Here is a 12,191-nt window from a genome sequence, read left to right on the forward strand (position 1 = left end):
GTCTTCAATTAACCTACCATGCATGTTTATGCAATGTTGGAAGAAGCTGAGTACATGGAGAAAACCCATGCAAACACGGGGAGAACAAACTCCACACAGGTGAGGCCGGATTTGAAACCAGGTCATCAGAACTGTGAGGCACATGTACTAACCAGTCCAACAGTAAATGATATAATAACATATTCAATACATTTTTGTGCATTTTCTGCACTGTCCATATCAAATAATGTCCTGTTTTTGAATAAAGGGATGGAAATCAAAATAAATTTCAATTAATCTAAAAAATATTTAAACATGCATAATAAAATATTTTGTTTGTATACATCTTATTAAGTGCCCTGTGATTGGCGGGCGACCAGTTCAGCATGTACCCCGCCTCTTGCCCAAAGTAAAGTGGGATCGGCTCCAGCAGACCCACGACCCTAATGAGGATAAGCGCCAGAGAAAATGGATGGATGAATATCTTTTTATCTTTTCAATCTTTTTACCCCTGTAAACTTAAATTTGATTGGGTGCACAATACAGTATTGCGTACAAAGCTATTGTAGAATCTAAAAATGATTCAGAATAAATTATTTCACATGTGCTTGTAATACACCTATTTGAACAAATCTATGGTTGGCAGATTATTGCATCAGAAATACCGTAGCTGTTTTTGGCTAAATCAAGTCTGTTCAATATTTTGGCATTAATTTTTTAATTAAGTTTTGTTCTAATATGAATGGACACAGATAAGTGAGCCTGGTGGACTTGACCTCCCTGGCAGGGTTCATGTTTGGGTTTACAGATAGCTGCTAAGTCGTAACTGTCTCCTCTCACCTTGTGACTGTGCAAACTCATCTCTGCGACCTCCTGCGACCTCTGCGGCACCCATGACAACAATTACAGTGCAGATCAGAGCAGTCCTCCATAGCGTTTCCATGGTTACTACAGTAGTAGCTATAGTAACAGAATTCAGTGCAGTGGTCCCCGGGCCTCGGTCCCAACATGTCTCCTGCCCTCTCTGGCGCCCCCTTGCCTAGCAGTGGGAGAGCTCAATGCTCTGATTGGCCATGGCCTCAGGAAGTGTGGAGTCAGACATGGCAGCCTCTCTGGAGCGTCTCTCTCAGCAAGTAATGATGGATACAGGAGGAGGCCTCCAGACGTAAACAGACCCACGAGGAAACCAGTTCGGAGACAAATGTAGGATCGGAGTCCTCGTTGCAGCCCTGTAAAGGGAAAGGTTAACTCCATGAGGCAAATTGGAGAAAGGGATGAAAGAGAAACGAGGCAAATGTGGGAGACGTAAAAGCTGTTCTACAATACCTAAACCCAGAGTAAAAGGGTCAGGGTCTTGAGCTCACCACCGTGTATTGCATGTCTCGAGGCTAATCAATCCTGGCTTTGGCAAAGGCCAAACACCCTATCTTTCACTCTGATGGTCAAAGACAACAGCAAGTTCAAACCTGAAGCCCCTTGGGCCTCACTACTTAAGCTCCCTGCCCACCGGAAAGAGTTCAAACACAAAGGAGGCATTGATGTTGTAAAAAGCGGTGCTTAATGCCCAAACGGGGACTTAAGTGGGTATTATGTCAGAGATCTGGGGGGAAAATGAGCCAATTTGAGAGGAGCAGCAGGTTGCCATCACCGCTATGCTTGCTGGCTGTGCTGTTGGTTGCATGGCTGAGTGAGTTACAGGCTGAATACGTGACTGTGCGGCTTATAATTGGCTGACATTCTGGCAAGTCAACTGCCACTAGAGTCCATGTGAGACTTGTAATTGTAGAGAGGGAAATGTTAAGGGAGCCGATAATAAGATAAGAACTACAGTAGGACTCATCAACCGCAAGGCTAACTAGAACGGCACTCAGAAGAATGCAGACCTCCGCCAAGTCTCAACTGTTAACAAAAGTGAACAAATATTTGTAGAGTGCCGTGCTATATTTGTGTTTGGTTGTTCATGTGTTGTCAGTTAACAGGCTACTTCCTAGCACTCAGACAATGATTTAAGTTGCCAACAGACTGTTTCATTTTTCACTCTTGTGGTGGACAATACCATTACCATAATAACTAAAGTGACAAAAATAAAAAATGAATTTCTGAATATCACAATAAAAATTGTTTTACAGGTTTTTCCTTGCCACATTTCAACAAGTTTCAGTATCAATTGTGCAGTGCTGTTAAAAATCCTGTTGACAATTACACCAAGCGACTGAGCACCACAAATCTACCAACGGGCTGCAACGGAAAAACTACAACCCTGTATCAGGTTTTGAGCCTCCATATCCAATATACTGTACTCTCCTCATTTTTATTGAACCATAAAAACATGGTGCAATTGTCAAGAAAGAAGCGGATTGAAACAAAGAGACGAAACAGGTGAGAAATAAAGGAGCGAGTCGGGTACTTTGAGAGGCCGCCCCATTCACTAAATGCACCCGTGCACGTTCATTTCAGTCGGGTTCTGCCGCATCAATCGGTGTGCAGCAGGTCTTACAAACCAGCCAACAGATGGCGATCAAAACAATACCTCATATCTAACTTGGGAACTACTGACGTATGGTCCTACAGAAGAAAATAATGTAACCCAAAGGACAGCTTTAAAATTTCCTCATGCAATTCAATAAGCAAATGGATGAAAGCATACGCACAAGAGTATAAGATGCAGTTTCAGCAAAACTGAAATGTTGTTCTCCTAACCATAAATAGCCTACATCATGTGGCACGAGTTTAACTATCACTCATGTTTTGATCATATACATTACAATCAAATTTACATTTGTACAAGATTAGAATGGGGAAAAAAAACGCCTATTATCATAGCCTGTTCATGTGATGATATTCTGACACACTAAACATTTCAAACTAGATGATGGTGCTGTCTGAGTGATATGTCACACCATTGATTATGGAATCCACAGTGGCTGTAAATATATATGGCGAGGAGTTAAAGATGGAAAGCAATGGTACATACTGTATATAAATGTCACAGGAGTGATTACAATGATGTATGGCTTAGAATCTTTCAAATGTAGGATATGAATGGCCACAAAACTGAACTTTTAAATTTCATTGGGCATGATGCCAGAGACATAACTTGAAGTAGGCTATCAAAGTAACCATCATCATTATCATCAGATTTGTCTTCTGCATACTATTACACAAAACGTCAATGTCTTAATCACCAGAAAATTACATAGACAGTACCATCAAACTAACCAATCATGACACATTATAAATAAAGCACTTATTCTACAAAAGCTTCCTTTCCGACTAATACTAGCTAGATTACATTCTACTATCCTTTGCTTGACTTCAGTTCATAGTATATCTGCACCATGTTTTGCCAGGTAAGGTTTCAAATGATCTGATTCACTCTTGGGCTTACTGTATGACAGGCTTCTGTTTTTTTTCAACGAAAAGGTTGTTGACCAAAAATATATGGAAATCTGTGGATCTGTGGGATAATTCTACTTCGATGCCGCTTGGTTTATCTTAGAATTTCTTTGCTGATAGATGAGTCACAACAGTGTATAACATGCGGCCGTGACTCTAAAAACAGGCCATTCGAGGTCAGGAAGATGGGAAAAGAAGACAAACAACAGTTGCTGCTCACCTTGATTTTTCGGAACTACTGTTATTTGCATGTTCATTTCTTTAGATTAATTCAGAATAAATAAATAATAAAACATAGTGTGTCTATTTTATAGGCCGCTAGTTATAAGAATCAGAGAAAGCAAGTCAAATGAGGATGGTGTAGTGGTACACTCGCCTGACTTTGGTGCAGGCAGCGTGGGTTCAGTTCCTGCTCAGTGACGATGTGAATGTGCGTGTGAATGGTTGTCCGTGTCTATATGTGCCCTGTGAATGACTGGCGACCAGTTCAGGGTGTAGTCCGCCTTTCGCCCAAAGTCAGCAGGGATAGGCTCCAGCGTCCCGCGACCCTAACCAGGATAAGCGGTGTTTAAAATGGATGGATGGATGGAAGTCAGATGAGAACCAGGAGCAGAAGTCCAATTTTCATAGGTACCCCTTTCTTTGACTGGATTCTCACTTTTCTTACTCGACATTGCCGTGTCAGCTAAACTCCTACGCTTCTCACTCCTCGAAAAGTCTGCCCTTCCCTCCCCTTCCGCCTTCCCTCTCTCCCTCAAAGCCGTCTGGGAAAGAGAAGAGCGAACGGAGACGCCACACGGGCCCAGATGGCTGGCAGTTCACCAACTGCAGCCAAAGGTAATCGGAAGCAGATGGGAAACCTTTTGGTGACGAGAGCAGGGGAGCAAGTTTCCTCATGAAAAAGAGGGGGGAATCACAGCAAAGCCCTGGGGAATGGAAGAGAGACTGGAGAGAGCGAGCTGCTTGAGTCAGCTGAGAGAGCCATTCTTCAGCGTTACTTGGTTGAATGCAGCACAAAGGAATTGTAGTGGGTAGATTATTGTCTTATTGTAGTTTTAAGCAGCTCAAGGATGGTACAGTAAAAGAGAGCTTAGGTAAAACACTGAGTGCTCTTTGTACTCTTGCTGCTTCCCTTCTACACTTTGTGGAACAAGTGAAAGTCTCTCTCTTCCCCTCCCTCAGGCCTTCTCCCAGCCATTTCCTGCACAAGCCCAAGTCCACTAAGTTTCATTACCTCTGCTCCCACTCTCGATTTATGGAGAGGCTTATTAAACTTGCAGCTTGATATCAAGTGCTTTTCATTACCTCAACTCTCATCTTGTTTTTTCAGACCTAGAGGGGGAAACTAGACCTCCCCAACGCAGTCGCCTTTTAAGTCGAGCTTCTTAAAACGATTTGTGGACACACAACATGCTTGTAGTATTTCTCCAAACCTCCCTAAGTGAGAGACATAAGTAATGGTAAGCTGTTTTGCTTATGTGACAATGTCGTACATCTTGCGTGGTCCCTCTAGTGCAAAATGAAACTTGGATGAAGACGTCTGACAAAGCTTGGAAAAGACTGCAGCAAGACAAGAAAGGAATTGGACCGAGCTGCAGACAGGCCACACAGTTGTCGGCGCAATCAAAATTTGAAAAAGAAGGGAAAGAAGAAGGAGAGAAGAAAGGGGTCGTTGTTGTAACGAGAGGGAGAAAAGTTGGACCACTCAGGATAATTGGGTGGGAATTTAAGGCTGGGCCAAATTTGCAATGTAATGATGCTAGCCAGTGCAAGAAGCTATTTGACACATCTTTTTTTAAGAAGCCAGTGCAGCACCATGTGGGAGATGGGCTGTACAGTGAGGTTATAATTTATGAAAAAAATTGAAGCTAACTATGCTGTCCTTGTCTTTAACCTTTGCCAGATAGTTTTTGGATAGCTGTACACTAACTCGCTAATCAAAACCATATGACTAACTCGGAGGAAAGTCTGTGTAGAGCAAACAGATGCTAAGTGTCCCTCAGTCTCACTTCAAGTCTAGCACCCGCTCAATTCTCTCTCTCTCTCGCTCCCTCCCTCTCTCTCTCTTGCTCGCTCTCTCTCTTTCGTACACACAAACACACAGAGTCTGCACTTTGATCAGAGAGTAGCCCATGAATCTGCTTCAGGTTCCGTTTATTATTGCATTAAACCGGCGGTGCGGCTTCCCTTCTTCTAATAAGACCTCGAGGCTGCAGGATCAAATGGCCTGTAAGAATGTCACCAGTCAGATTCAGACTGCTTCAGCAGCAGTTATTCCCTCATAGCTGTCCTGAAAAAACAGACAGATGTTCTAAGAGATCTCCACATGAAACCCCTGAACAGGTGATGAGAGTAAAACAAAGCAGAGGGGGATCTATCTCAGACTAAACTCTCACTCTGTCTGGTAGAAAGACAGAGGAAAAGAGGTCCAGGCATTCCTCTTTCCATTTCCCCAAATAAACAGAGTGCAGATGAAAAGTGGGAACATAAACAAGCCCGAGAACCTCCAACATGAACCCCTCACTCTGAAAATGTGCCTTGTAAATCAGAAACAATATTTAGGGGGAGAAAGTGCTGACTCGACATGGCCTGAGTCAGGCCATAGCTTTGCACACACAGCAGAAGCTCATATTCCTGATCAAATGTTATTAAAACCATCAACATGGATCTTCTTTAATGCTGCAATGTAAATCGTATCTACAAAGAACCAACAGCGTTGGAAGACAGAATCAACCTCAATAGACAACAGTAGTTGTCGCATGACCTGTAAAGTGCTTGTCAGTGTCCTCTGGTGGCGAGCACTGGCATGCCTGTGATGAAAATTTGTGCATCCAACACTCAACCAAAAAAAATCATCCATTTTCTGTAACGCCTATTCTCATCGTGGTCGCCGGTGAGCTAGAGCCTAGCCCAGCTGATTTTGGGCTAGAGGCAGGCTACACCCTGGACTGGTCGCCAGCCAATCACAGGACACGTACAGACAAATAACCAGTCACATTCACAACTGAGAGTTGTGAAACAACTGTCTTTGGAATGTGGGTTGAAGCTCAGGGAGAACATGAAAACTCCACACAGGGAGCCTGGATTTGAACCCCAACCTCAAAACTGTGAGGTGTATGTGTGGTCAAACAACAAAACAATAAAATTGAAAAATGACATGAAACATGATCATCTGATCAAACCCAATATTTGCATAACACAGTATGTACAGATATTGCATCCGAATAAGAAACTGCACGCCAATTAAGACGTACAATAATGACTTAAGATGATCATTTATCACATCAATGTATTAAACAACAATACATCAAAATCATTAAGCTCCAAGTTGCTCCCCCAGCTGGTTGCCCCTTCACATGTGTACCTGATGTCAGCTGTTGACCACATTACCTCTCTCTCTCGCTCTCTCTCGCTCTCTCTCTCTCTTTCTCTCGCTCTCTCTCTCGCTCACACGCACAGACTGCCTGTCATAAGGCAACGAGGAGATACCAACTCAAAGCACTTTTGAGAAGACAGTGAAATTGATTTTTTTTTTTTTTTTTTAAACAGCCATTGTGCTAACTGTCCTAAATGACATTGTTTAATGTATCACAACTATTTAAATAAACACAATACTATGTAGGCAACACAAGAAATCAGGTGAATGAGCGTGTAAAATCTGTGCCATTATCATATTTGAGCGGGGGTTGTCTCTCGCGGTGAATGAGGGCAAGTACCTGGGCTTGCTAACCTTACCTTCCCGTGTCCTCGGCACAAGTTTCCGCCACGCCTGCTGTGTGTCCGCGGTCCCAGAGCGGAGGAGGCGGAGGAGGAGACGCCGCCGCCGGCTGATTGAGCTGAACTGAGGAGACTTGACTCCTTCTCTGTCAGCCCAGCACCGGAGAGACCTCCTCAAGTCAGCCATCATGCTACACCACAACTTCCGGTTCAAATGTTAAAAAATAAAATTCAGGCGGGAAGTTATACGTAAGAGCGGTTACTGTACTTGTGCTAAAATGTACTTTGAAGGCCTATGTTTTCTTTACATATAGCACCCCTGTTTATCTGTTTTGTCATCTGTTCATACGGTCCCATCAGTTCATTATATAAAACCCCCCATAAATTACTTAGCACTTCAAAGGCTTTGTTTCTAGTAACTATATATATATATATATTTATTTATTTATTTATTTATTTATTTATTATTATTATTATTTTTTTTTTTTTATATATATACATACATATACACACACACACACACACATATTTTTGTTCAAAAAACAAAATGAAAATGCATCTAGCTTAAAGTTTTGTTGGTTATAGCTCACCATTGATGGGACATTGTGATTTGGAAGAAGTGCAACACTCCAATTGCATTCTAAAATGTAAAGCAGAGATTTATAGTAATATAGTGTTGCATGTCCCTATTTGCCCATTTCTTTCTTTGTTAAATCATTGTTGATCATTATTGAAATATTGATGAGTGTCTTCGCAGAGGTGATTATCATTAATTATTATTAATAACATAATACTGGCATTGAGCAGAATCCTCGCATTTCCAAAGCCATCACTTTCAGGAAACCCAAAAAATACAGCATGTTTGTTGATCGATTAGCATCGCATCATCGAAGAGAGCAAACCATTTTCACCACTTAAGATTGATGAATAAAAATAATTATAAAAAAAAGGCCCACGTGCGACCAAATTTGGGCTTAGGAGGTTTCCACTCAACAGCGGCGATAATTAAAGGTCATTTGAGCAAATTTGCTATTGAAGAAGTGTGTATCAAACTGGTAGCCTTTCGCATTAATAATTACCCAAGTAGCTCTTGGGTTGAAAAAGTTGGGTGACCCCTGGTCAAGAGCATTTGAATCATTATCAAATACATTCCAACAGTGGTGGGAAGTGACAAAGCAAAAATACTTCGTTGCTGTACCTAAGTAGATCTTTCAGGTATCTGTATTTATTTTGCTGATGACTTTGACTTTTTTCAACATCCACGGATGATGACACAACATGAAAAAATGTACAGTAAATAAAGAGAAGTAAAGTCAACCATGGATGAAAGCTTGATTGACTGATTGATTGAGAACTTGGGGGCGTATCAGGCGTTAAAACAGGGAAGATGATGCAACAGTTTCGGAGACGCAAGATATTCCCCATTGATTGCCCGATTTAGGAGAATTGTTTGATGTTGTCGGCTCCAACAATGGTTCCTGGCGACTGCATTGTCCTGTGCCAGTCTAAAAATTCACCAGCTTCTGGCATTAAAAAAATAAAAAATAAAACATTTCCATTCTGGTTGTTTTCATTAACTAATTTAGCATTTTGTTATTGTTGGTGTTTTGTTTTGGAGGACCTGTTTTCAGATCAGTCCTGATTAGCCTGTCAGAATTTGGCCTGCAGAAAAGCTGTGCCAAGTGATTTTTTTTTCTTTCTTCTTCTTCTCCGTACGAGCACTTTGCAAGTTCATTAAAGAGGGAAACTACAAAATACAAACGGGTATTGTATATAATTGACAGGAACAAATAATTACTACTGTTAAACTTAAAGGAGAGTCTGAAATTTAAAAAAAATACTTTTTGTCATACTTGTTAAAACAGTCATTGTAACTTGACGGTAGTACATGATAAATATTATCTGTGAAAAGATTAGCCAAAAAGCAGTCGCACTCTTGAGGGCACACCCCCACAGCCTCGCAAAAAAATAAAACTTCAAACCAATAACATTTAGTGTTATATTAACACTGCATTACGAGTAAGGTGTTTTTCTCGGGTAACAAGGTAAGAGGTCAACGCGAGGCTGCATGGGTCTGCGTGCGTTTAGTATGCCCACGAGTGCCTAAACAATTGAGAGGTCAGAAGTCACGCCTTCTGTCTCTGATAGGTTGTTTTGCCTCAGGCGTGGTGGTTTCTTATATATCAAATTTAAAGCACACGATAGTGCCGCTGATTTGTTTTTTTCACGCATCATATTTCTCATGTACTACTGTTAAGTCATAATGACTGTTTTCACAACTATGATAAAAAGTGTTGTTGTTTTTTCATTGCAAAACCCTTTAAGTACATTTCAGTCTGTAAGTAGGTCTACAGGGGTTGAATCAGTACTTCTACTTTTGCCATTCTTTTTTTTTTTTTTAAACTTCTATGTGAACTTTTATTTTGAAAGTCACGATGTTCCGTTTCAGTGTTGTGTTGAATCGGCTTGATGAAGAGAGGCTGACTGCCTGCGTCACTCTGGACGCCAGACCAGCAGCTGTCATCAGTGAATGACATAATGGTTATTCTCAAACTAAACGTGTAAACGTCAAAGAGAGAGAAGGTAGAATCTTGTAATGCATTTTAATGGGCTCAAGAAGACAATTGCATAGTCCTTTACATCAGCATGTACATGTTTTTAACTATACATAATTTTACTTTCTTGAAGGCGTCTTAGTACAGGAAGGGGCACCTCTTAAACTTAGATTCGATAAGTACCTCACAAACTGGTTCACACAAAAGTTGAGCTTTCCACAATGTTCATTACCGTACTCACATTAGTGCAGTCCATTAAGAAATTTAGTAGTGGAATGCGTCCACAATTACTCCCAATATGGCCTGATAAAACCTCAGCATATGAACAGACTTGACGCATTGCAGAGTTAGAATTGGGTTAGGAGGGCATAATTAGCTCATCTGCCTCACAGTTCTTAGGTTCTGGGTTTGAATCTCAGCTCTGGCCTTCCAGTGTGCCGTTTGCTTGCGTGGGTGTTCTCAGGGTCCTCCCACATTCCAAAAACAAGCATGTTAGGTTAATTGAAGACACAAATCTGTCCATAGTGGTTAGTGTGAATAGTTGCTTGTCTGTGGTTGGCTGGTGACCAGGGTATACCCCACCTATCACCCAAAGTCAGCTGGGGCAGGCTCCAGTTCACCTGTGACCCTAAGGAGGACAAGCGCTAGTACGCTACAATAAAGCAGGTTAAAAGTGGTCAATTGGTTCTTAGGTAAGCACAATATTCATAGAAGAAGCTACTCGGAGAAGACAGGAAGTCGTAAAACCTTTCTTTCAAATACAAATATATTGATTTTGGTCTGTAGAAACTAGGAAATAACACCAGAGTCATTCCTAAAACGTTTCTCCAAAGTGTGTGAAGCCAAAACAGTATGGCTTGCAGGTATGCTTATATTTTCCACATGTGTGAGTTCCATGGACTTTCAGCCTTAGAGAGATGTTGGCAGCCCAGTGAAGAAGTGGTTAGCACATCTGCCTCACAGTTCAGAGGTGGGGGATTCGAATCCAGGCTCGAGCCTTTCTGTTTGCAGTGTGCATGTTCTTCCTGTGCTGGTGTTGGTTTTCTCCGAGTACTCCACCTTCCTTCCACTTAAAAAAAAAAATATTGTCCATAGGTGTGAGTGGGAATGTTTTTTTTGTTTTCTATGATACCTGCGATTGGCCCCGCCTCTCGCCCAAGTCTGCCGAGATGCTTGAGCTCACCTGTGACCTTAATGACGACAATATAGAAAATGGGTGGATGGATATTAAGTCTATGGTCCTTTTGATGGCCACCACAACAGTTCAAGGTCTGACCGCGATGTCATCCAACGTTAGAGCCCTTGCAGTCAAAACAAGAGCTGTAGTTTGTTGGCGTCATTCAAGGGCATGGGATCATAGGAGTCTGACAAACATTGCAGATGATGCAACATGATGCTAGACTTAAATGCCATTCCCAAGGATTCATAAGGCAAACACGCCCTTTAAAAAACAAACTGAAATTTGAAGTTCTTGTGTTATGAGCCAGTTACCTAACAAACAGCGAGGAGTCCCTCTTCTTTGTCACAGGAATGGAGGTACAGACTAACCTTCAGGTGTTTGCTACAAAGTTGAAGAACGTCACCTTTCAGCCTGACAACATCCCAAAGAATACCTTTTAAACATCAAAACAATGGCTTGCGAATGGATGTGTCAATCTGACATATTTGGAGTGCTTTTCATGAAAAATATCAAATCAAGAAGGTTCCTTTCCTACCCAATAAGACCAATAATGCTGTCATGAATCAGTGCTTCAACAAATTATGACTTTTAGGGTGTGTACACTGATGCAACCAACACCCCTAACTGATTTATTTCTTTTTCAATTCAATTGTACGGGTGATATTATTTCTTTTGGAGGGTGGGTGGAGTGTCTGTGTTTGGGGTACTATAGTCACTGTCTGTTTAAGAGACATAAAATGTGGTAATCATAAATAAAAAAAACATATATGATGCTTGTAATAAACGTATACGGGTGGCAAATCCTTTTCCACTCACCCACCCCCTTCATCACATTGACTTGTTGAATGCAGCAAGTTCAAAATGCAACAGCTCTACCATACATTCTTCCTTCCCAAATACAACAAGAAAGCGGTCAGAGATGAAACAGTGTGTAACCCCTGCGTACTATATGTATTATACTGTAGATGCAGTTGAAAAATCCAACGCCAGCAATTTAGTAGTCTTGCTTTCATTGAATAACACACATTGAAATGTTGAGATCATTTAAAAACTGTGAATCATAGAGGGAGGACATCTGTACAGATATTTGTGGAGTTCATTATTGACCTATGACTCCTTGTTGGTATTGCAGTACATTCCATTACATCAGTATTTTATATTCTAAATCTTTAAAGTAAAATGCTTATCACCAGTACTACAGTATGCCGGTTGTTCATATTAGGGTCACAAGCTATCCCAAGTGACTTTTGGGTGTAATCACAAGGCACATATTGTACACGTAAACAAGTATTCACACTCACGCTATGGACAATTTAGAGTCTTCAAATCAACCTAACATACATGCTTTTGGAATGCGGTAGGAA

General features: G+C 41.3%; 1 protein-coding gene across 2 annotated transcripts in view; it reads right to left on the reverse strand.

Annotated features, from left to right (window-relative positions):
- Positions 1-7,247, reverse strand: part of adamts10 (ADAM metallopeptidase with thrombospondin type 1 motif, 10) — a 42,671-nt gene extending 35,424 nt beyond the window's left edge. For both annotated transcript variants that reach the window (XM_061778661.1, XM_061778660.1), the window contains exons 1-2: positions 7,111-7,247; positions 820-1,208 (exon numbers count right to left, since the gene is read on the reverse strand). In XM_061778661.1, the coding sequence (XP_061634645.1) occupies positions 820-922 (103 nt within the window). In that variant the 5' untranslated portion in view covers positions 923-1,208; positions 7,111-7,247. The remainder of the gene's footprint in view (positions 1-819; positions 1,209-7,110) is intronic.
- Between the last annotated feature and the right edge of the window lie 4,944 nt (positions 7,248-12,191).

Source organism: Phyllopteryx taeniolatus, chromosome 7 (assembly GCF_024500385.1).
Source record: "Phyllopteryx taeniolatus isolate TA_2022b chromosome 7, UOR_Ptae_1.2, whole genome shotgun sequence".
In the NCBI taxonomy this organism is placed as follows: domain Eukaryota; kingdom Metazoa; phylum Chordata; class Actinopteri; order Syngnathiformes; family Syngnathidae; genus Phyllopteryx; species Phyllopteryx taeniolatus.